The sequence below is a fragment of the Heptranchias perlo genome, unplaced genomic scaffold, assembly GCF_035084215.1.
Source record: "Heptranchias perlo isolate sHepPer1 unplaced genomic scaffold, sHepPer1.hap1 HAP1_SCAFFOLD_140, whole genome shotgun sequence".
NCBI lineage: Eukaryota > Metazoa > Chordata > Chondrichthyes > Hexanchiformes > Hexanchidae > Heptranchias > Heptranchias perlo.
Genome location: NW_027138646.1, coordinates 106,125 through 129,736, shown reverse-complemented (window position 1 = coordinate 129,736; position 23,612 = coordinate 106,125). Strand labels below are relative to the sequence as shown.

Below are 23,612 nucleotides of genomic sequence, written 5' to 3'. Positions count from 1 at the left end.
GAAAAGCACAATGGCAGAGAAAGTGGCCGGCATCCTGCCTGCTTTTCAGCTGCTCAGTCCCCAAAATGGCAGGCAGGAAGTGTGCACACATTTCTGGCCAAGTGCACTGCCCGCCATATTGGGTAAGGACAAACAAGAGATGTCCATTACCCACGCCTGAAGCAGGCCTTAGGCCCCTTTTTTCCATTTGCTAAGTGCCTAACACCTGCTTGAGGTCCCCGCTCCGAGTCCGGTTTTGCCTCAAGGCAGCCAGCACCATCGTGGGAAACTGGCCGAGGGATTGGCTGGAACATCGGAGGTCAGTAACTTACTGGATGCACGCACTGCTGCTCCTCCCGCCCTCACACTTCACCATCCTCTCCCAACCCCCAATACAACCCCGATTGGTCGCAATGATTCCCTGACCCAGACCCCGACCCCTGACCCAGGCCCTGAACCTCTGTGACAGCCGGCCTTTTCTCTGGTCTTCACCGGTGAGACGGTGCTCTGTGCTGGCTCCATTATAATGAGGCTCCAGGCCCAATATCTGGGGAGCCTCGGGCCCTCACCATTCTGGCACAGGGAACATCCCCCAGATTTCTAGGCCAGTGCGCAATATGTGTTGTGTTACTGGGAGCAATGCCAGAGGATAGCCACATCATCAAATAATGGCAACAACATATTCAGATCCAAACAAAATATAAATTTATTGGACACATCACAGTCTCATCTTCACGCTAACCTGAAGGCTGTGACTCCTTGAGGAAGCTGGTCAGTAAACTGGCCAGAGCTAACAAGATGGTCATCACACGGAAGAAGCAGGAGGCAGTCCAGAGGGCTCTGTATTGTGCCTTTACTGTGTCTGGAGATTGTGAAGGGATCATGTTGGTGAGATTCAGCATATACCCCAGGGTCCATCCTATATCCGTGTTACTGGCCTGGCAAAGAGAGGAAGCACGAATGAAACTTTCAGGGACTTTGCATCACCCACATTGCACTCTGTGAGCTCAGGCTGCACAATCCTATTTACATCACAGCTACTCTCAAACAAGGCACCACCTGGTCAATTAGTTTAACAGCTGCGTCCCCCCTTTCCTGGAGGTACTGACTATTACTGGGATTGGGACTCCGGGACCTCACCCTAGTAACTATTCTTCATGTGTGAACTTACATCATGTTGACAAGCTATTCAACCATGGGAAACAACACGCAAGCCCAATCCCGTTCTCATTTGAAGTTCTCAGTCCAGCAATTGGGAGCAGAAACCATCCCTCGAGCCCAGGGATGTTGAGGCTACTTCTGGCAGCCCTGCTAAGAACAACTAACCCTGCACAAAAAGGGAGATTGAGATTAAGAATTTCCTGGTCTCTACAGCTCCACTGCTTATCTTACATAACACATAAATGTCACACCTCACCAAGCAAGTGCACAAACTAGTTTACTCAATGTCCAGTCACTGCCTTGTGATTTGGCCCAGTGACAGACTGGCAAAGACAAGTCAAAGACAAAAGAACATAAGAAATAGGAGCAGGGGTAGGCCATACGGCCCCTCGATCCTGCTCCGCCATTCAATCAGATCATGGCTGATCTTCGACCTCAACTCCACTTTCCCGCCCGATTTCCATATCCCTGGATTCCTCTAGCATCCATAAATTTATCTACCTCAGCCTTGAATATACTTAATGACTGAGCATCCACAGCCCTCTGGTGTAGAGAATTCCAAAGATTCACAACCCTCTGAGTGAAGAAATTCCTTCTCATCTCAGTCCTCCTTATCCTGAGACTATGCCCCCCTAGTTCTAGACTCTCCAGCCAGTGGAAATAACCTCTCAACATCTACCCTGTCAAGCCCTCTCAGAATCTTATATGTTTCAATGGGATCACCTCTCATTCTTCTAAACTCCAGAGAATATAGGCCCATTCTACTCAATCAATCTAGTGAACCTTCGTTGTACTGCTTCTAAGGCACTTGCATATCCTTCCTTAGGTAAGGAGACCAAAACTGAACACAGTACTCCAGGTGTGGTCTCACCAAAGCCCTGTACAATTGTAGCAAGACTTCCTTACTCTTGTACCCCAACCCCCTTGCAATAAAGGCCAACATTCCATTTGCCTTCCCAATTGCTTGCTGTACCTGCATGTTAACTTTCTGTGTTTCTTGTACGAGGACACCCAAATCCCTCTGAACACCAACATTTAATAGTTTCTCACCATTTAAAAAATATTCTGTTTTTCTATTCTTCCTACCAAAGTGAATAACCTCACATTTCCCCACATTATACTCCATCTGACACCTTCTTGCCCACTCACTTAGCCTGTCTATATCCCTTTGTGTCCTCCTCACAGCTTACTTCCCACCTAGCTTTGAATCGTCAGAGAACTTGGATACATTACACTCGGTCCCTTCATCTAAGTCATTAATAGAGATTGTAAATAGCTGAGGCCCAAGCACTGATCCTTGCATCACCCCACTAGTTACAGCCTGCCAACCTGAGAATAACCTGTTTATCCCTACTCTCTGTTTTCTGTCGTTTAACCATTCCTCTTTCCATGCTAATATATTACCCCAACCCCATGAGCCCTTATCTTGCATAACAACCTTTTATGTGGCATCTTACCAAATGCCTTTTGAAAATCCAAATATACTACATCCACTGGTTCCCTTTTATCCCTTCATCTCCACAGATCCCTGAAGGTAGCAGGAAAGGTAGATAAGGTGGTTAAGAAGGCATATGGGATACTTTCCTTTATTAGCCAAGCCAGAGACTATAACAGCAGGGAGGTTATGCTGGAACTGTATAAAACACTAGTTAGGCCACAGCTTGAGTACTGCGTACAGGTCTGGTCACCACATTGCAGGAAAGATGTGATTGAATGAGAGAGGGTAGAGAGGAGATTTACGAGGATGTTGCCAGGACTGGAGAAGTTTAGCTACGAGGAAAGATTGGATAGGCTGGGGTTGTTTTCATTGGAACAGAGGAGACTGAAGGGAGATTTAATTGAGGTATATAAAATTATGAGGGGCCTAGATAGAAAGTGGGATTAGGCTGGGTAGCTCATTTCCACTGGCACAGGCACGATGGGCCGAATGGACTCCTTCTGTGCTGTAAATTTTCTATGTTTCTATCTACCCTGCTAGTTACAACCTCAAAAATCTCTAATAAATTCGTCAAACACAATTTCCATTTCATAACTTCACACATTGGCAAAGACAAATCACTAACTTGCAAATACTGACAAAGATGAGTCACAAAGATGACAGATTGGCAAGGACAAATCATAGACTGGCAAAGGCAAGTCACTGACTGGGAAAGACAAGTTACAGGCTAGAAAATACAAGTCGCAGACGGGCAAAGACAAACTGTAGACTAGCAAAGACTAGTGACAGGCTGGTAAAAACTAGTGACAGACTGGCAAAGACAAGTTACAGACTGGCAAAGATAAATCATAGACTGGCAAAGCAAGTGACCGACTGTGAAAGATAAGTGACAGACTGGCAAAGACAAAGACTGGCAAAGATAAATCATAGACTGGCAAAGACAAGTTAAAGACTGGCAAAGATGAATCATAGACTGGAATAGACAAGTCACAGACATGCAAAGACAACGCAGATTGGCAAAGACTGGCAAAGTCAAATCACTGACTTGCAAATACTGATAAAGATGACTCAGAAACTGGTAAGGATAAGTCATAGACTGGCAAAATCCGATGACAGACTGGCAAAGACAAGTTACAAACTGGCAAAGACTGTGACAGATTAGAAAAGACAAGTCGCAGATGGGCAAAGACAAGTTGCAGTTAGGAAAGACAACTGACAGACCGGCAAAGACAAGTCACAGACTGGCAAAGACCGGCAAATAGAAGTCACAGACTGGCAAAGCTTGAAATTGACGAGTTACAAACTGGCAAAGACAAGTGACAGACTGGAAAATACAAGTCACAGACGAGCAAAGACAGAGTGGTAAAAACTAGTGTCAGACTGGCAAAGACAAGTCACAGACTGGCAAAGAAATGGTAAAGACCGGCAAATATAAATCATAAATTGGTAAAGCAAGTGACCGACTGTCGAAGATAAGTGACAGACTCATAAAGACAAGTCACAGACTGGCAACATCAAGTGACAGATGGGGAAAGGCAGGTGAGAGACTGGCAAAGACAAACTAGAGATTGCCAAAGCAAGTGACAAACTGTCGAAGATAAGTGACAGACTGGCAAAGACAAGTCATAAACTGGCAGACATGGCACAGACTGGCAAAGACAAATGGCAGACAGGAAAAGACAAATCATAGATTGTTAAAGCAAGTGGCAATGTGTCGGAGTTAAGTCACAGGCTGTTAAAGACACGACACAGACTGTAAAGCGAGGTCACAGATTGGCAAAGGAAATTGACAGACTGGAAAGGCAAGTCAAAGACAGTTATAAAAAACAAATCACACACTATCAAATTTTTCACATCGTTCACCTGACGAAGGAGGAAGCCTCCGAAAGCTTGTGAATTTAAAATAAAATTGCTGGACTATAACTTGGTGTTGTAAAATTGTTTACAATTGTCAACCCCAGTCCATCACCGGCATCTCCGCATCATATCAAAGATAAGTCACAGACTGACAAAGTTAAGTGAGAGACTGGCAAAGACAAATCAGAGATTGCCAAAGCAAGTGACAGACTGGCAAAGACAAGTCACAGGCTGGCAAAGACTTGTCTTTGATTTGTCTTTGCCAGTCTGTCACTTGACTTTGTCAGTTGGGAGACCCAGAGTGGCAGATTTAAACAGAGCCCGAGAGCAGCAGCAGCAGACGTATTGGGAGAGCCAGGCCCGAACCCAGAGGGAAAAACTCGGAATGTGACGTCACAGGGAACAGGAAGTGAGGAACGGCGGAGCGAAGGAATTCAAACTAATTGTTTAATTGATCATTTATCTTAGGTATTAAAAGCATCATATCCTTTAGCACCGAGGGTAAGTGGAAGTCGTTAGTCCATTGGTAAATGTTTTTAGTGTGACGCGCACCAGACGCCATCTTGGTATAGGAGTTAGCGCAGGCGCAGATACCGAACGCCGGGAATCATGTAAAGTAGGGAGAAAATGGATACAATCGTACAGGGGTACGGTAGCGTAGTGGTTATGTTACTGGGCTAGTAATCCAGAGGCCTGGACTAAAATCCAGAGTCACGAGTTCAAATCCCACCACGGTGGCTGGTGAATTTAAATTCAATTAATTAAATAAAAATCTGGAATTAAAATACTAGTATCAGTAATGGTGGCCATGAAACTACCAGATTGTCGTAAAAACCCATCTGGTTCACTAATGTCCTTTAGGGAAGGAAACCTGCCGTCCTTACCCGGTCTGGCCTATATGTGACTCCAGACCCACAGCAATGTGGTTGATTCTGAAATGGCCTAGCAAGCCACTCAGTTGTAAAAATCTCTCGCTAGGGATGGGCAATAAATGCCGGCCTTGCCAGCGACGCCCACATCCCGTGAACGAATAAAAAAAAACAATCAGTGATTTAAAGTGATAGACACCATTTTGGGAATTAATGCTCAACTCAACGCACAGTCATAACGAGGACCATCTGAACGTGTCTTAGAGTGCCTGGAGGACACCCCCCACTGGCGCTATTTAAAGGGACCATGCAGGATCTACAGGTTAGTGGCTGGATTATTGCTTCTGACAGCCAAAACATTTGTAACTGTGTTTGGAGGTCTCCTAGACTGAATACTAGGACAGGGGGACATAGCCTAACATTTAGAGTCAGGACGTGCAGGAGTGAAGTTGGGAAATACTTCTACATGAAAAGGGTGGGAGAAGTTTGGAACTCTCTTCTGCAAACAGCGGTTGATGCTAGCTCAATTGGGAATTCTAAATCTGAGATTGATAGATTTCTGTGTATTAAGGGGTACAAGGCTAAGGCGGGTATATGGAGTTAGGTCACAGGTCCACCCTGATCTCATTGAATGGTGGAACAGGCTTGAGGGGCAAAATGCCACGGCCACTTGCTGCCTCTTGATATGCGCCACCTTCTCCTGCAAGAAAGCAGGACGTGTGTCTGGGTGATGTGCCTGTCATGGTTGAATAGCTGCCAGTGTGTGTGTGGTCTATGAGTTGTGGGTGGGCGGCTTGCAACAGTGGTAATGTGTAAGGGTGAGAGGAAGCATCAGATGGGAAGAGTTGAACACTGATGGAAAGAGTTTGCTGGTATGTGGAGAATGGGGGGTGTAGTGCATGGAGCAGTGGATGTGGCACTGTCGGAGGGGCCGTCTTTCGGTTGAGACATTAAACTGAGGCCCCCATCTGCTCCCTCAGGTGGACGTAAAAGATCCCATGGCAATATTTTAAAGAATATTTCAAGTAGTTGGTAGGAGACACCACTTGACAGTTCATGTAACTAGTAGAATAGATAAGGGGGAACCAGTGGATGTGATGTATTTGGATTTTCAGAAGGCTTTTGATAAGGTCCCACACAGGAGGCTGGTGAACAAAGTTAGAGCACATGGAATTGGGGGTAATGTACTGGCAGACAGAAAACAGAGAGTAGGAATAAACGGGACTTTTTCAGGTTGGCAGACTGTGACTAGTGGGGTACCACAGGGATCAGTGCTTGGGCCCCAGCTATTCATAGTCTATATCAATGATTTGGATGAGGGAACCAAACGTAATATTTCCAAATTTGCTGATGACACAACACTCGGTGGGAATGTGAGTTGTGAGGAGGATGCAAAGAGGCTTCAAGGGGATAGACAGGCTAAGTGAGTGGGCAAAAACATGGCAGATGGAATATAATGTGGAAAAATGTGAAGTTATCCACTTTGGTAGGAAAAACAGAAATGCAGAGTATTTTTTAAACGGTGAGAGATTGGGAAATGTTGATGTTCAAAGGGACCTGGGTGTCCATGTACATGAATCACTGAAAGGTAACATGCAGGTGCAGCAAGCAATTAGGAAGGCAAATGGTATGTTGGCCTTTATTACAAGAGGATTTGAGTACAGGAGTAAAGATTATATAGGGCCTTGGTGAGACCGCACCTGGAGTATTGTGTACAATTTTGATCTCCTTACCTCAGAAAAGATATATTTGCCATAGAGGGAGTGCAACGAAGGTTCACCAGACTCCTGGGATGGCAGGATTGTCGTATGAGGAGAGATTGAGTAGACTAGGCCTGTATTCTCTAGAGTTTAGAAGAATGAGAGGTGATCTCATTGAAACGTACAAAATTCTTACAGGGCTCAACAGGGTAGATGCAGGGAGGATGTTTCCCCTGGCTGGGGAATCTAGAACCAGGGGTCACAGTCTCAGAATGAGGGGTAGGCCATTTAGGACTGAGATGAGGAGAAATTTCTTCACTCAGAGGGTGGTGAATCTTTGGAATTCTCTACCCCAGAGGGCTGTGGAGGCTCAGTCATTGAGTACATTCAAAACAGAGATCGATAGATTTCTAAATATTAAAGGCATCGAGGGATATGGGGATGTTGCAGGAAAATGGTGTTGAGGTAGAAGATCAGTCATGATCTGATTGAATGGCGGAGCAGGCTCGAGGGGCCAGATGGTCAACTCCTGCTCCTATTTCTTATGTTCTTATGTCGAAGCATTGAACTTCTTCCTGCACTGCATCCATGTTCATGATGCTGTGCGCCTGGCATTGACTTCGTCCCCCGCTGCCTCCCACTGCCTTTAGGATATATGTCTGGAGGGCCTCTTGCTCCTTCCCCCGCCCACCCCACTGCGGACATAGGATGTCCCTCCCTCTGTCCACCTCTTGCACCAAGGCCTCTGGTGCATCAGCAGAGAACCTTAGTGCACGCTCTCTCGCAGGCCTGGTACCAACTCAGATCAGCAGATTTGTGAGGTCTGGCCAGCAGATTGGAGGATGTGGGATTTAGTAGTGTGCAACCTTTTTAACATAACTCATCAGTTTGTAAACATAGGACGGGAGCTGCATCTATGATTTGCATGTGTGATGTCTGATCTCCGTTCAGATTCCGTGCAGACAGCAGACTGTTATTTTCGGCAAATAACAGGTACCAGCTACCTTTAATAGATTTTTAAGGGACAGCCTGTGGAGTCAGGGGACAGGTAGCAGAATGGATAGTAAGCAGGCTACAAAACAGAGAACAGAGAGTAGGGTTAAAGGTAGTTAATCAAACTGGCAAAAGGTGGGAAGTGGAGTTCCACAGGGATCGATGATGGGATCACTGTTGTTCACCATTTACATTAATGATTTGGATTTGGGAATCACAATTTCAAAATTTGCGGACACACCAAATTGGGGGGTGTAGTTAATACGAAGAAAGAATGTGTCAAAATACAAGAGAACATTAATAAACTTGCAGAATGGGCGTGTAATTGGCAAATGAATTTCAATATAGATAAGTGTGAGGTGGTGCATTTTGGTAGGAAGAATAAGGAGGCCACATACTGCTCGGATAATAAGAGTCTAAACGGGTTAGAGGAGCAAAGGGATCTCAGGGTACAGATACACAAATCACTAAAAGTAGTGACGCAGGTTAATAAGGCCATAAAAAGGCAAACCCAACACTGGGGTTCATTTCTAGAGGGATAGAATTGAAAAGCAGAGAAGTTATGTTAAACTTGTATAGAACCTTGGTTAGTCCACACTTGGTGTACTGTGAACAGTTCTGGTCTCCATATTATAAACAGGATATAGAGGCACCGGAGAGGGTGCAAAAAAGAATTACAAGGATGATACCAGAACTGAGAGGATGTCCTTATCAGGAAAGGCTCTTCTCTCTAAAAAAGAGAAGGCAGAGGGGTGAACTGATAGATAATGATAGGGTTTGTAGGGTTGACGAGGAGTCCAAAACTAGAAGTCATCAATATAAAATAGTCGCTAAAAAATCCAAGAGGGAATTCAGGAGAAACTTCTTTACCTAAGGAGCAGTGAGAATGTGGAACTCACTACCACAAGGAGTAGTTGAGGCAAATAGCACAGATACATTTAAGGGGAAGTTAGATAAACACATGAGGGAGAAAGGAATAGAAGGATATCCTGATAGGGTGAGATGGGGTAGGGAGGGAGGAGGCTCGTGTGGAGCATAAATACTGGCATAGAGCAGTTGGGCCGAATGGCCTGTTTCTGTGCTGTAGTTTTGATGTAACTCGATGTAAGTCTGTCACTTGTCTTTGCCAGTCTGTCACTTGCTCTCCCTTTCGACCTCCTCACTCTATGCCCCTTGTTACTGATGTCAGGATGTGGAGGCCGTGCTGATCAAAGCATCATTTACATCATTCTGTGCAGAGTCCCAGCCAATACCCGGCCTGGCCAACAGCTGCAAGAGGGCAACTGGTGCTAGGAGGCCGCAGCTGGGGCCCCATGAGGACAGACCCCGGCACTCAGTGGGGGGCGGAGTATGTGGAAAAGGTCAGGGACAGGGGAAAGGATCTGGGTAGGGATTAGGAAGAGATAAGAATCTGGGAAGGGATGGGGAAAGGATAAGAACCCGTCCGACAGGAACCCTCTCCTGACAGGTCTCCCCCAGGACCCTCCTCTTGGCAGGTTGTTCCAGGATCCGGCTCCAGGTTTTGCCTGATGGGGCAGCTGACACCCCCCCTCCCCCACTCCCCCTCCCCCCCTCCCCCTCCCCTCTCCCACCCCCCCTCCCCCAACCCCCTCCCCCCTCCCACCCCCCCTCCCCTCCCCCTCCCCCTCTCCCACCCCCCTCCCCCTCCCCATCCCCCTCTCCCCCTCCCCATCCCCTCCCCCTCCCCCCCTCCCCCTCTCCCTCCCCCTCCCCCTCCCCATCCCCCTCTCCCCCCTCTCCCACTCCCACTCCCCCTCCCACTCCCCCTCTCCCCCTCTCCCACCCCCCCCTCCCACACTCCCGCACTCCCACCTCCCCCTCCCCCACCCCCCCCCTCAGGCCTTAAACTAAATTTGCAGATTGGGTCCTGATGACATCATCGGGCCCAAACTGAAAATTTAAAGTGACCCTGCTTCCTTCCTGCCAGTATCCAGCTCGCCTGCTCAAAAGAGCAGTGGGAATTAAGTGGGATCAGAAGGGGTAAGTGATTGGCCTTATTTTAACTGCTCCCACGCCTGGTTTCTGCCAGGATGGGGCAGTTAAAATCGGGGCCAATCTTTCAACTGTTTACCCTCTCTAAACTTCTTAGTCCCTGTGGACCTTCTTTGTCCCAAGGACAAAAGTTTTAATATATTGAACCTTGCATCATAACTATCAACTCTCATCCCTGGCATCATTCTAATGAATCTTCTCTGCCTCCTGCCTATGGCTCTAACATCCTCCCTATTATGGGCTGCCATGTTCTCCTGTTAGGGCCACATCACCAACTACACACTACTTGATATTTGAGCTCCAGGGGCTAGGAACATTCTCTGTCCATCAGAATCCATGAGGTCCACAGATCCTGGGCCAATGATTGCCTAAACTCGAGTGACTTCCTCTCGCTCCTCATGGGCTGTGCTCCTTTCTGTGTCTGCTGTGTTGTCTCACACTCTGTTCATGTCTCAATTTTCTTCTCTCCAAAGCCTTCTTTCTCTCTGTGATATCCAAACTCTAGCCCTGTTCCTCTGTTCTTTCTCTTGACTTGCATCTTTGTCAGCAGGCACTCTGGCTCATTTATAAAAGATCTGTTATAAAAGATTCCCTCCTCAATGGATCAGATGATGGAAGAAACCTCAAACCATAACCCACAAACAATGTAGCTGAGCTTTCCTCCTTCTGTTTCACATCTTTGATTGTGACACTGACCCTTGTATCTCCATGGACTTACCTTCTCTTTGAAAACAATATTCTTCCAGGTGTCGGAGTCAAACTTGTAGCCATCGACTAGCAATGTGTAGATGTAGGTTGCTGAAGTACAATAGTCTCTCAGCCGATCGTGCCTCTCATTTGGGTGGGCAACATTCACCTGCAAGGGCCCAGATCTTGAACTTATTACAATGACATAGGCATTCTGGAACTCATAACAGGATGAGGAGTCGTTAACTTGTTAAATTTGATTTGGATGACATTAGCAAGGCCACATTTGCCCATCTCTAGATGCCCCAAGATCATAAAGAGTCAAAGATTGGAGTGACATGTAACACAGAGCAGGTTGGGGGGCAGGGTCCCTTCCCAGAAGGACTTGAGGGAACCAGACCTCAGTTTTATTGAGTCCATAGTCACGACATGCCATCCTGGAATGAAACTAATGACGACTGGGTGACTAAGTGAGTCCCACAGTCACGGTGGTAAAACTGATTATGATTAGGCCAGATGGATGCGATTAACATCTCTCTTCTAGTTGTAAGGGTCCACATGAAATGAATGCACAATCTCAACCCAGTCCTCAGTGGCTGTCAGTTCAATGCCCAAATTGTCTCTCCTTGGGAACAAAGAAGCAATATGTTTGAAATCTCATAGACAGAAGACACTAGGGGAAAGGGAAAGTGTTTGATGGGAGAGTGTGGAGGGAGATTTACTCTTTATTTAATCCATGTTATACCAGACTTGGGAGTGTTTGATGGGACAGTGTAGAATGAGCTTTACTCTGTATCTAACCCGTGCTGTGCCTGTCCTGGGAGTGTTTGATGGGACAGTGTAGAGGGAACTTTACTCTGTATCTAACCTGTGCTGTACCTGCCCAGGGAGTGTTTGATGGGACAATGTAGAATGAGCTTTACTCTGTATCTAACCCATGCTGTACCTGTCCTGGGAGTGTTTGATGGGACAGTGTAGAGGGAGCTTTACTCTGTATCTAACCTGTGCTGTACCTGTCCTGGGAGTGTTTGATGGGACAGTGTAGAGGGAGCTTTACTCTGTATCTAACCTGTGCTGTACCTGCTCTGGGAGTGTTTGATGGGACAGTGTAGAGGGAGCTTTACTCTGTACATAACCCGCGTTGTACCTGCCCTGGGTGTGTTTGATGGGACAGTGTAGAGGGAGCTTTACTCTGTACATAACCCGCGTTGTACCTGCCCTGGGTGTGTTTGACGAGATTGTGTATTTGGAGTTTACTCTATATCTAATCCGTGCTGTACCTGCCATGGGTGTGTTTGAGGCGCAGTGTAGAGGGAAATTAACTTTATATCTAACCTGTGCTTTACCTGCTTGGGAGTGTTTAGAATCATAGAATCACAAACTGGTTACAACACAGACGGAGGCCATTCGGCCCATCGAGACCGTGCCAACTCTTTGTAAGAGCAATCCAGTTAGTCCCTTTCCCCTGCTCTTACCCTGTAGCCCTGCAAATTTGTTCCCTTAAAGTATTTATCCAATTCCTTTTTGAAGGCCATGAATGAATCTGCTTCCACCGCCTTTTCAGCCACAGCATTCCAGATCAGAACTGCTCACTGCGTAAAAAACGTTTTTCCTCATGTCACCTTTGATTCTTTTGCCAATCACCTTAAATCTCTGTCCTCCGGTTCATGACCCTTCCACCAATGGGAACAGTTTCTCTTTATTTATTTTATCTGAACCCTTCATGATTTTGAACACCTCCATTAAATCTCCTCTTAATCGTCTCTGCTCTAAGGAGAAGAACCCCAGCTTCTCCAGTCTATCCACATAACTGAAGTCCCTCATCCCTGGAATCTTCTAGTAAATCTCTTCTGCATCCTCTCTAAGGCCTTCACATCCTTCCTAAAGTGCGGTGCCCAGAATTGGACACAATACTCCAGTTGTGGCCGAACCTGTGTTTTATAAAGGTTCATCATAACTTCCTTGTTTTTGTACTCTATGCCTCTATTTATAAAGCCCAGGATCCCGTTTGCTTTTTTAACCGCTTTCTCAACCTGCTCTGCCACCTTCAACGATTTGTGCACATATACCCCCAGATCTCTCTGTTCCTGTACCCCTTTTAGAATTGTACCATTTAGTTTATATTGCTTCTCCTCATTCTTCCTGCCAAAATATATCACTTCGCACTTCTCTGCATTAAATTTCATCTGCCAAGTGTCTGCACATTACACCAGCCTGTCTATGTCCTCTTGAAGTCTATCACTATCCTCCTCATTGTTCATTACCCTTCCAAGTTTTCTGCCATCTGCAAATTTTGAAATTGTGCCCTGTACACCCAAGTCCAAGTCATTAATATATATCAAGAAAAGCAGTGGTCCCAGCACTGACCCCTGGGGAACACCACTGTACACCTCCCTCCAGTCCGAAAAACAACCGTTCACCACTACTCTCTGTTTCCTGTCACTTAGCCAATTTCATTTCCATGCTGCCACTGACCCTTTTATTCCATGGGCTTCAATTTTGATGACAAGCCTATTACGTGGCACTTTATCAAACGCCTTTTGAAAGTCCATATACACAACAACCGCATTGCCCTCATCGACTATCTCTGCCACCTCATCAAAAAACTCAGCTAAGATGGTTAAACACATAGATCCATAGAACCATAGAAAAGATACAGATCAGAAGGAGGCCATTCGGCCCATCGTGTTCCCACCGGCTCGAAGAACAACCAAGTGCCCATTCTAATGCCACCTTCCAGCACCCGGTCCGTAGCCCTACAGCTTACAGCACTTTAGGTGCAGGTCCAGGTACTTTTTAAAAGAGTTGAGGGTCCCTGCCTCTACCACCAATTCAGGCAGCGAATTCCATACACCCACCACCCTCTGGGTAAAAAAGTTTTTCCTCATGTTCCCTCGAATCCTTCCATCAATCAGCTTAAATCTGTGTCCTCTAGTTCTTGAACTCTCCGCTAGGGGAAACAGGTACTTCCTGTCTACTCTATCTGGGCCCCTCATAATTTTGTACACCTCAATCAAGTCACCCCTCAGCCTCCTCTGCTCCGAGGAAAACAACCCCAGCCTATCCAATCTCTCCTCGTGGTTGCAATTTTCAAGCCCTGGCAACATTCTTGTAAATCTTCTCTGCACTCTCTCCAGAGCAATTATATCCTTCCTGTAATGTGGTGACCAGAACTGTGCACAATACTCCAGCTGTGACCTTACCAGCGTTTTATACAGTTCCATCATTACATCCCTGCTTTTGTATTCTATACCTCGGCTAATAATGGAGAGCATTCCGTATGCCTTCTTCACAACCTTATCTACCTGTACTGCCTCCTTCAGGGACCTGTGCACATGCACTCCAAGGTCTCTCACTTCCTCTACCCCTCTCAATATATTCCCGTTTACTACGTATTCCTTTTTACTGTTTGCCCTCCCTAAGTGCATTACCTCACACTTCTCCGGGTTGAACTCCATTTGCCACTTTTCCGCCCACTCCACCAATCCATTGATATCTTCTTGGAGTCTCCAGCTTTCCTCGTCACTATCAACTACACGGCCAATTTTCGTGTCGTCTGCAAATTTGCTAATCATGCCCCCTACATTCAAGTCCAAATCATTAATATATACCACAAACAGCAAGGGACCCACCACTGGAAACAGATTTCCATTTGCAAAGACATCCATCGACTTTTACCCTTTTGTTTCCTGTTACTGAGCCAATTTTGGATCCAATTCACCACATTTCCCTGTATCCCATGGGCTTTTACCTTTCTGACCAGTCTGCCATGTGCGACCTTGTCAAATGCCTTACTAAAATCCATGTAGACAACATCCACTGCACTACCCTCATCAATCCTCCTTGTCACTTCCTCAAAGAATTTAATCAGATTTATAAGTCTTGACCTTCCCTGAACAAATCCATGCTGACTATCCCTGATTAAACCAGGCCTTTCCAAGTGACACTTTATCCTATCTCTCAGTATTGATTCTAATAGTTTGCCCACCACTGAGGTAAGACTGACCGGCGTATAATTGTTCGGCCTTTCCCCTGTACCCTTTTTAAACAATGGTACAACGTTTTCAGTCTTCCAGTCCTCCGGTACCTCCCCTGTATCTAGTGAGGATTGGAAAATGATCCTCAGAGCATCCGCTATTTCCTCCCTGGCTTCCTTCAATAGCCCAGGAAACAATCCATCTGGCCCTGGTGACTTATCAACTTTCAAGGATTCCAGTCCCTCTAGTACTTCCTCTCTCGTAATGTTTCCCTTATCCAATATTTCACACCTCTCCTCTTTAACTACTACGTCTGGATCATCCCTTTCCTTTGTGAATACGGAGACAAAATATTCATTTATAACCCTACCCACATCCTCTGCTTCTACACACAAGTTACCCTTATCATCTCTGATAGGTCCCACCTTTTCCTTAGCTATCCTCTTGTTCTTAATGTACTGATAAAACATCTTTGGGTTTTCTTTAATCTTACTAGCTAATATTTTTTCATGCCCTCTCTTTGCTTTCCTTATTTCCTTTTTTATGTCATCCCTGTACTTTCTATACTCCTCTGGGCTTTCTGCAGTATTTAGTTTTCTGTGACAGTCATAAGCTTTCTTTTTCTGCTTTATCTTGCCCCGTATACTTCTAGACAACCAGGGGGCTCTAAATGTGGCAGTGCCACCCTTTTTCTTTGAGGGGACGTGTCTGCATTGTACCCGTAGAATTTCACTTTTTAGTGCCTCCCACTGGCTTGCCACTGATTTCTCCTCAAGTAGTTGTGTCCAGTCCACTTTTGTCAAATCACCTTAGTTCTGTAAAATTTGCCTTTCCCCAATTTAAAACATTTACTCCTGATTTAACTCTGTCCTTTTCCATAATAATGCTAAAACTAACTGAATTGTGGTCACTATCCCCAATATGGTCACCCACTGTCACTTCACCCACTTGCCCATCTTCATTTCCCAGGACTAAATCTAGAATTGCATCCCCTCTTGTTGGGCTTGTCACGTACCGGCTATAAAAGTTCTCCTGGACACCGATCAAGAATTTTGCACCCCCTGTGCCCCTCACACTGTTTGAATCCCAGTTGATGTTAGGGTAGTTGAAGTCCCCTACTATTATTGCCCTCTTATTTTTGCACTCAGAAATTTGCCTACATATTTGTTCTTCTATCTCCCTTTCACTATTTGGGGGTCTATAGTACACTCCTAGTAGTGTGACTGCCCCTTTTTTATTTCTTAGCTCAACCCATATGGCCTCAATTGATGATCCATTTAGCATATCATCGCTTCTCACAACTGGAATTGATTCTTTAACCAATAATGCTACCCCCCCTCCTTTTTTATCACCCACTCTATCCTACCTGAAAACTCGATATCCAGGGATATTGAGCTGCCAATTATCCCCCTCTTTAAGCCAGGTTTCTGTTATAGCAATGATATCATGCTGCCACGTGTCTATCTGTGCCCTTAGCTCATCTGCTTTGTTTGAAATACTCCTTGTATTGAAGTATATACCCTTTAACCCCGTCAAATTCCTGTGCTGAACACTATTTAACCTTTGCTTCTTTTGCTTTTCTGAGTCACTAACTATGTCACTAACTGCTTTTCTATTTCCCGTTTCCTGGTCTGAATTTGTCCTATCTGGACCTGCCCTTTTCCCACTTTTCCCACAATTTGCCTTTAACAAATCCGTGCTGGCTTTCCTTTATTAATCCACACTTGTCCAAATGACTATTAATTCTGTTATTGTTTCTAAAAGCTTCCCCACCACTGAGGTTAAACTGACTGGCCTGTAGTTGCTGGGTTTATCCTTGTGCTCTTTTTTGAACAAGGGTTGTAACATTTGCAATTCTCCAGTCCTCTGGCACCACCCCCGTATCTACGGATGTTTGGATGATTATGGCCAGTACCTCCGCAATTTCCACCCTTACTTCCCTCAGCAACCTGGGATGTATCCCATCCGGAACGGGTGACTTATCTACTTTAAGTAAAGTTAGCCTTTCTGGTACCTCCTCTTTATCAATTTTTAACCCATCCAGTATCTTAACTACCTCTTCTTTTACTCTGACTTTGGCAGAATCTTCGAAAGACAGATGCAAAGTATTCATTTGATACCTCAGCCATGCCCTCTGCCTCCAGGAGTAGATCTCCCATTTGGTCCCTAATTGCCCCCCCCCAGCTCTTACTACCCATTTACTGTTTACATGCCTATAGAAGACTTTTGGATTCCCTTTTATGTTGGCCACCAGTCTATTCTCATACTCTCCCTTTGCCCCTCTTATTTCCTTTTTCACTTCCGCTCTGAACTTTCTATATTCTGCCTGGTTCTCACTTGTATCATCAACCTGACATCTGTCATATGCCCCTTTTTTCTGCTTCACCTTACTCACTATCTCTTTCGTTATCCAGGGAGCTCTGGCTTTAGTTGCCCTACCTTTCCCCCTTGTGCGAATGTACCTAGACTGTACCTGAACCATCTCCTCTTTAAAGGCCGCCCACTGTTCAATTACAGTTTTGCCTGCCAATCTTAGATTCCAATTTCCCCGGGTCAGATCAATTCTCAACCCCCTGAAATTGGCCCTCCTCCAATTGAGTATTTTTACTCTAGATTGTCCTTTTCTATAATTAATCTAAATCTTATGATATTATGATCACTGTTCCCTAAATGCTCCCCCACTGACACTTTCTCCACTTGACCCACCTCATTCCCCAGAACCAGATCCAGCAATGCCTCCTTCCTCATTGGGCCAGAAACATACTGATCAAGGAAGTTCTCCTGAACATAATGCAGACATTCCTCCCCCTCTCTGCCCTTTACATGATGACTATCCCAGTCTGTATTAGGATAGTTGAAATCCCCCATTACCACTACTTTATAGTTCTTGCACCTCTCTGTAATTTCCCTGCAAATTTGCTCCTCTATCTCCTTCCCACTGGTTGGTGGCCTATAGAATACATCCAGTAATGTAATGGCACCTCTATTGTTTCTTAACTCTAACCAAATAGATTCTGTCCTTGACCCCTCCAGGACATCCTCTCTCTCCAGCACTGCAATATTCTCCTTAATCAATACTGCCACCCCCCCTCCTTTCTTTCATTCGGTATCTTTCCTGAACACCTTGTGTTCAGGAATATTTAGTACCCAATCCTGCCCTTTTTTGAGCCAGGTCTCCGTTATCACCATGATATCATATTCCCATGTGACTATTTGCACCTGCAGCTCACCAACCTTATTTACCAAACTCCGTGCGTTTCCACACACGCACTGTGAACCTATCTGAGACCTTCTCGTATTCTCTCTTAGTCTGCTCCCATCTAATACCGTACTATTTCTTAATCTCATCCTATCTGTCTCTCCCGATCCTTTGTGCCCCTTGTTTCTCCTTTCTAAAGCTACATCCTGGTGCCCATCCCCCTGACAAATTAGTTCAAATCCTCCCCACAGCACGAGTGAACCTCCCCGCGAGGACATTGGTCCCGACTCTTGAGGTGTAACCTCTCCTTTTGATGAGACAGTGTAGAGGGAGCTTTACTCTGTATCTAACCCTGTACCTGCCTTGGGGAGTGTTTGATGGGACAGTGTAGAGGGAGCTTTACTCTGTATCTAACCCTGTACCTGCCCTGGGAGTGTTTGATGGGACAGTGTAGAGGGAGCTTTACTCTGTATCTAACCCTGTACCTGCCTTGGGGAGTGTTTGATGGGACAGTGTAGAGGGAGCTTTACTCTGTATCTAACCCTGTACCTGCCTTGGGGAGTGTTTGATGGGACAGTGTAGAGGGAGCTTTACTCTGTATCTAACCCTGTACCTGCCTTGGGGAGTGTTTGATGGGACAGTGTAGAGGGAGCTTTACTCTGTATCTAACCCGTGCTGTACCTGCCCTGGGAGTGTTTGATGGGACAGTGTAGAGGGAGCTTTACTCTGTATCTAACCCATGCTGTACCTGCCCTGGGAGTGTTTGATGGGACAGTGTAGAGGGAGCTTTACTCTGTATCTAACCCATGCTGTACCTGCCCTGGGAGTGTTTGATGGGACAGTGTAGAGGGAGCTCTTGATTTCCTTCGAGTCCAAAAATCTATCCATCTCAGCCTTGAATATACTTGAATTTAATATGACTGAGCATCCACAGCCCTCTGGAGTAGAGATTTCCAAAGATTCACAACCCACTGAGTACGAAATTTCTCCTTCTCTCCGCCCTAAATGGCCGACCCCTGATCCTGAGACTATATCCCCTAGTTCTAGAATCTCCAGCCAGGAGAAACATCCTCTCAGATTCTACGCCTGTCAAGCCATCTCAGAATTTTTTATTATCCATTCGTGGGATGTAGGTGTCGCTGGCAAGGCCAGCATTTATTGCCCTTGAGAAGGTGGTGGTGAGCCGCCTTCTTGAACCGTTGCAGTCCGTGTGGTGACGGTTCTCCCACAGTTCTGTTAGGAAGGGAGTTCCAGGATTTTGACCCAGCGATGATGAAGGAACGGTGATATATTTCCAAGTCGGGATGGTGTGTGACTTGGAGGGGAACATGCAGGTGATGTTGTTCCCATGTGCCTGCTGCCCTTGTCCTTCCAGGTGGTAGAAGTCGTGGGTTTGGCAGGTTCTGTCGGAGAAGCCTTGGCGAGTTGCTGCAGTGCATCCTGTGGATGGTCCACACTGCAGCCACAGTGCGCCGATGGTGAAGGGAGTGAATGTTTAGGGTAGTGGATGGGGTACCAATCAAGCGGGCTGCTGATGATCGCAAAGTGTTCAGTTCCATCTGCAACCCCTCAGATAATGAAGCAGTCCGTGTCCGCATTCAACAAGATCTGGACAACATCCAGGCTTGGGCTGGTAAGTAACATTGGGCTTGGGCAAGTAACATTCGCACCAGACATCCAGGGATGGTGTTGAGCTTCTTGAATGTTATTGGAGCTGCACTCATCCAGGCAAGTCACACTCCTGACTTGTGCCTTGTAGATGGCGGAAAGGCTTTGGGGAGTCAGGAGGTGAGTCACTCGCCGCAGAATACCCAGCCTCTGACCTGCTCTTGTAGCCACAGTATTTATGTGGCTGGTCCAGTTAAGTTTCTGGTCAATGGTGACCCCCAGGATGTTGATGGTGGGGGATTCGGCGATGGTAATGCCGTTGAATGTCATGGGGAGTCTAAACTCTCTCTTGTAGGAGATGGTCATCGCCTGGCACTTGTCTGGCACGATGTTACTTGCCACTTATCAGCCCAAGTTTGGATGTTGTCCAGGTCTTGCTGCATGCGGACACGGACTGCTTCATTATCTGAGGGGTTGTGAATGGAACTGAACACTGTGCAATCATCAGCGAACATCCCCATTTCTGACCTTATGGTGGAGGGAAGGTCATTGATGAAGCAGCTGAAGATGGTTGGGCCTAGGACACTGCCCTGAGGAACTCCTGCAGCAATGTCCTGGGGCTGAGATGATTGGCCTCCAACAACCACTACCATCTTCCTTTGTGCTAGGTATGACTCCAGCCATTGGAGAGTTTTCCCCCTGATTCCGATTGACTTCAATTTTACTTGGGCTCCTTGGTGTCACACTCAGTCAAATGCTGCCTTGATGTCATTCTCACCTCACCTCTGGAATTCAGCTCTTTTGTCCATGTTTGGACCAAGGCTGTAATGAGGTCTGGAGTTGAGTGATCCTGGCGGAACCCAAATTGAGTATCGGTGAGCAGGTTATTGGTGAGTAAGTGTCGCTTGATAGCACTGTCGACGACATCTTCCATCACTTTGCTGATGATTGAGAGTAGACTGATGGGGCGGTAATTGGCCGGATTGGATTTGTCCTGCTTTTTGTGGACAGGACATAACTGGGCAATTTTCCACATTGTCGGGTAGATGCCAGTGTTTTAGCTGAACTGGAACAGCTTGGCTAGAGGCGCAGCTAGTTCTGGAGCGCAAGTCTTCAGCACTACAGCCGGGATGTTGTCGAGGACCATAGCCTTTGCTGTATCCAGTGCACTCAGCCATTTCTTGATATTAGTAGATGAGTGGATGATCCATCTCAGCCTCCTCCCAATGTCCCACCATCACGGAAGCCAGTCTTCAGCCAATTCGATTCACTCCACGTGATATCAAGAAACGGCTGAGTGCACTGGATACAGCAAAGGCTATGGGCCCCGACAACATCCCAGCTGTAGTGCTGAAGACTTGTGCTCCAGAACTAGCTGTGCCTCTAGCCAAACTGTTCCAGTACAGCTACAAGACTGGCATCTACCCGACAATGTGGAAAACTGCCCAGTTATGTCCTGTCCACAAAAAGCAGGACAAATCCAATCCGGCCAATTACTAATTCACGAATGCCCTTTAGGGAAGGAAACCTGCCGTCCTTACCTGGTCTGGCCTATATGTGACTCCAGATCCACAGCAATGTGGTTGATTCTTAATTGCCCTCTGAAATGGCCTAGCAAGCCACTCAGTTGTAAAATCTCGCTAAAAAATGTAATAATAATAAGACGGACCACTAGGCACCGGACACGACCAAGACAAACCAAGCCCAGTCGACCCTGCAAAGTGTTTCGTTCACAACCCCTCAGATAATGAAGCAGTCCGAGCCCGCATGCAGCAAGACCTGGACAACATCCAGGCTTGGGCTTATAAGTGGCAAGTAACATTCGCACCAGACAAGTGCCAGGCAATGACCATCTCCAACAAGAGAGAGTCTAACCACCTCCCCTTGACATTCAACGGCATTACCATCGCCGAATCCCCCACCATCAACATCCTGGGGGTCACCATTGACCAGAAACTTAACTGGACCAGTCATATAAATACTGTGGCTACAAGAGCAGGTCAGAGGCTGGGTATTCTGCGGCGAGTGACTCACCTCCTGACTCCCCAAAGCCTTTCCACCATCTACAAGGCACAAGTCAGGAGTGTGATGGAATACCCTCCACTTGCTTGGATGAGTGCAGCTCCAACAACACTCAAGAAGCTCGACACCATCCAGGACAAAGCAGCCCGCTTGATTGGCACCCCATCCACCACCCTAAACATTCACTCCCTTCACCACCGGCGCACGGTGGCTGCAGTGTGTACCACCCACAGGCACCTCGTTTGGCTGATATTCCATAATGATTATTTGACACGATTCAATATTGACCTGGAAATGCTGCCATTGACCAAAATGATTTGAATCTTTCTGAATCAGGTTGTATTCTGCTTCGTGACTCGCCCAGCCTATTCCTCGTATCATCTGAAAATCTTAGACGTGTTCTCGCAGTTCCCATTGAATGATCATTCCATTTCCCTGTAATCCCTGGACTCTGTGGTATATTCCGTAACCCCTCTAGACTGGGTGGTATAGTCTGTATCCCCATGGACTGTGTGGTACATTCCATACTGCACCCCCCCTCCGGGCTGCATGGAACAGTCCGTACACCCACCCCCACACACCCAGACTGTGTGGAACAGTCCGTACCCCCACCCAGACTGTGTGGAACAGTCCGTACTCCCCCACCCCCACGGACTGTGTGAAACAGTCCATACAAACAGTCCGTACCCTCCCCCGGACTGTGTGGAACAGTCCGTACCCTCCCCCGGACTGTGTGGGGCAGTCCGTACCCTCCCCCGGACTGTGTGGAACAGTCCGTACCCTCCCCCGGACTGTGTGGAACAGTCCGTACCCTCCCCCGGACTGTGTGGAGCAGTCCGTACCCTCCCCCGGACTGTGTGGAGCAGTCCGTACCCTCCCCCGGACTGTGTGGAACAGTCCGTACCCTCCCCCGGACTGTGTGGAGCAGTCCGTACCCTCCCCCGGACTGTGTGGAGCAGTCCGTACCCTCCCCCGGACTGTGTGGGGCAGTCCGTACCCTCCCCCGGACTGTGTGGAACAGTCCGTACCCTCCCCCGGACTGTGTGGAACAGTCCGTACCCTCCCCCGGACTGTGTGGAACAGTCCGTACCCTCCCCCGGACTGTGTGGAACAGTCCGTACCCTCCCCCGGACTGTGTGGAACAGTCCGTACCCTCCCCCGGACTGTGTGGAACAGTCCGTACCCTCCCCCGGACTGTGTGGAACAGTCCGTACCCTCCCCCGGACTGTGTGGAACAGTCCGTACCCTCCCCCGGACTGTGTGGAGCAGTCCGTACCCTCCCCCGGACTGTGTGGAGCAGTCCGTACCCTCCCCCGGACTGTGTGGAGCAGTCCGTACCCTCCCCCGGACTGTGTGGAGCAGTCCGTACCCTCCCCCGGACTGTGTGGAGCAGTCCGTACCCTCCCCCGGACTGTGTGGAACAGTCCGTACCCTCCCCCGGACTGTGTGGAACAGTCCGTACCCTCCCCCGGACTGTGTGGAACAGTCCGTACCCTCCCCCGGACTGTGTGGAACAGTCCGTACCCTCCCCCGGACTGTGTGGAGCAGTCCGTACCCTCCCCCGGACTGTGTGGAGCAGTCCGTACCCTCCCCCGGACTGTGTGGAGCAGTCCGTACCCTCCCCCGGACTGTGTGGAACAGTCCGTACCCTCCCCCGGACTGTGTGGAGCAGTCCGTACCCTCCCCCGGACTGTGTGGAGCAGTCCGTACCCTCCCCCGGACTGTGTGGAGCAGTCCGTACCCTCCCCCGGACTGTGTGGAGCAGTCCGTACCCTCCCCCGGACTGTGTGGAACAGTCCGTACCCTCCCCCGGACTGTGTGGAACAGTCCGTACCCTCCCCCGGACTGTGTGGAGCAGTCCGTACCCTCCCCCGGACTGTGTGGAGCAGTCCGTACCCTCCCCCGGACTGTGTGGAGCAGTCCGTACCCTCCCCCGGACTGTGTGGAGCAGTCCGTACCCTCCCCTGGACTGTGTGGAACAGTCCGTACCCTCCCCCGGACTGTGTGGAGCAGTCCGTACCCTCCCCCGGACTGTGTGGGGTGAGCCAGAACCAGATGTGCCAGTGGGGCTGGAGTGGTTGGTTTTTGATTCCGTACCTGTGCCCATTG

General features: G+C 47.6%; 1 protein-coding gene across 1 annotated transcript in view; it reads right to left on the bottom strand.

Moving 5' to 3' along the window:
* Positions 1-695: 695 nt before the first annotated feature.
* Positions 696-23,612, bottom strand: part of LOC137308830 (ectonucleoside triphosphate diphosphohydrolase 8-like) — a gene marked incomplete at its 5' end in the record, with an annotated part of 80,795 nt that continues 57,878 nt past the window's right edge. The window contains 2 exons of the mRNA XM_067977290.1: positions 696-917; positions 10,729-10,866. Of these exons, the coding sequence (XP_067833391.1) occupies positions 717-917; positions 10,729-10,866 (339 nt within the window). The remainder of the gene's footprint in view (positions 918-10,728; positions 10,867-23,612) is intronic.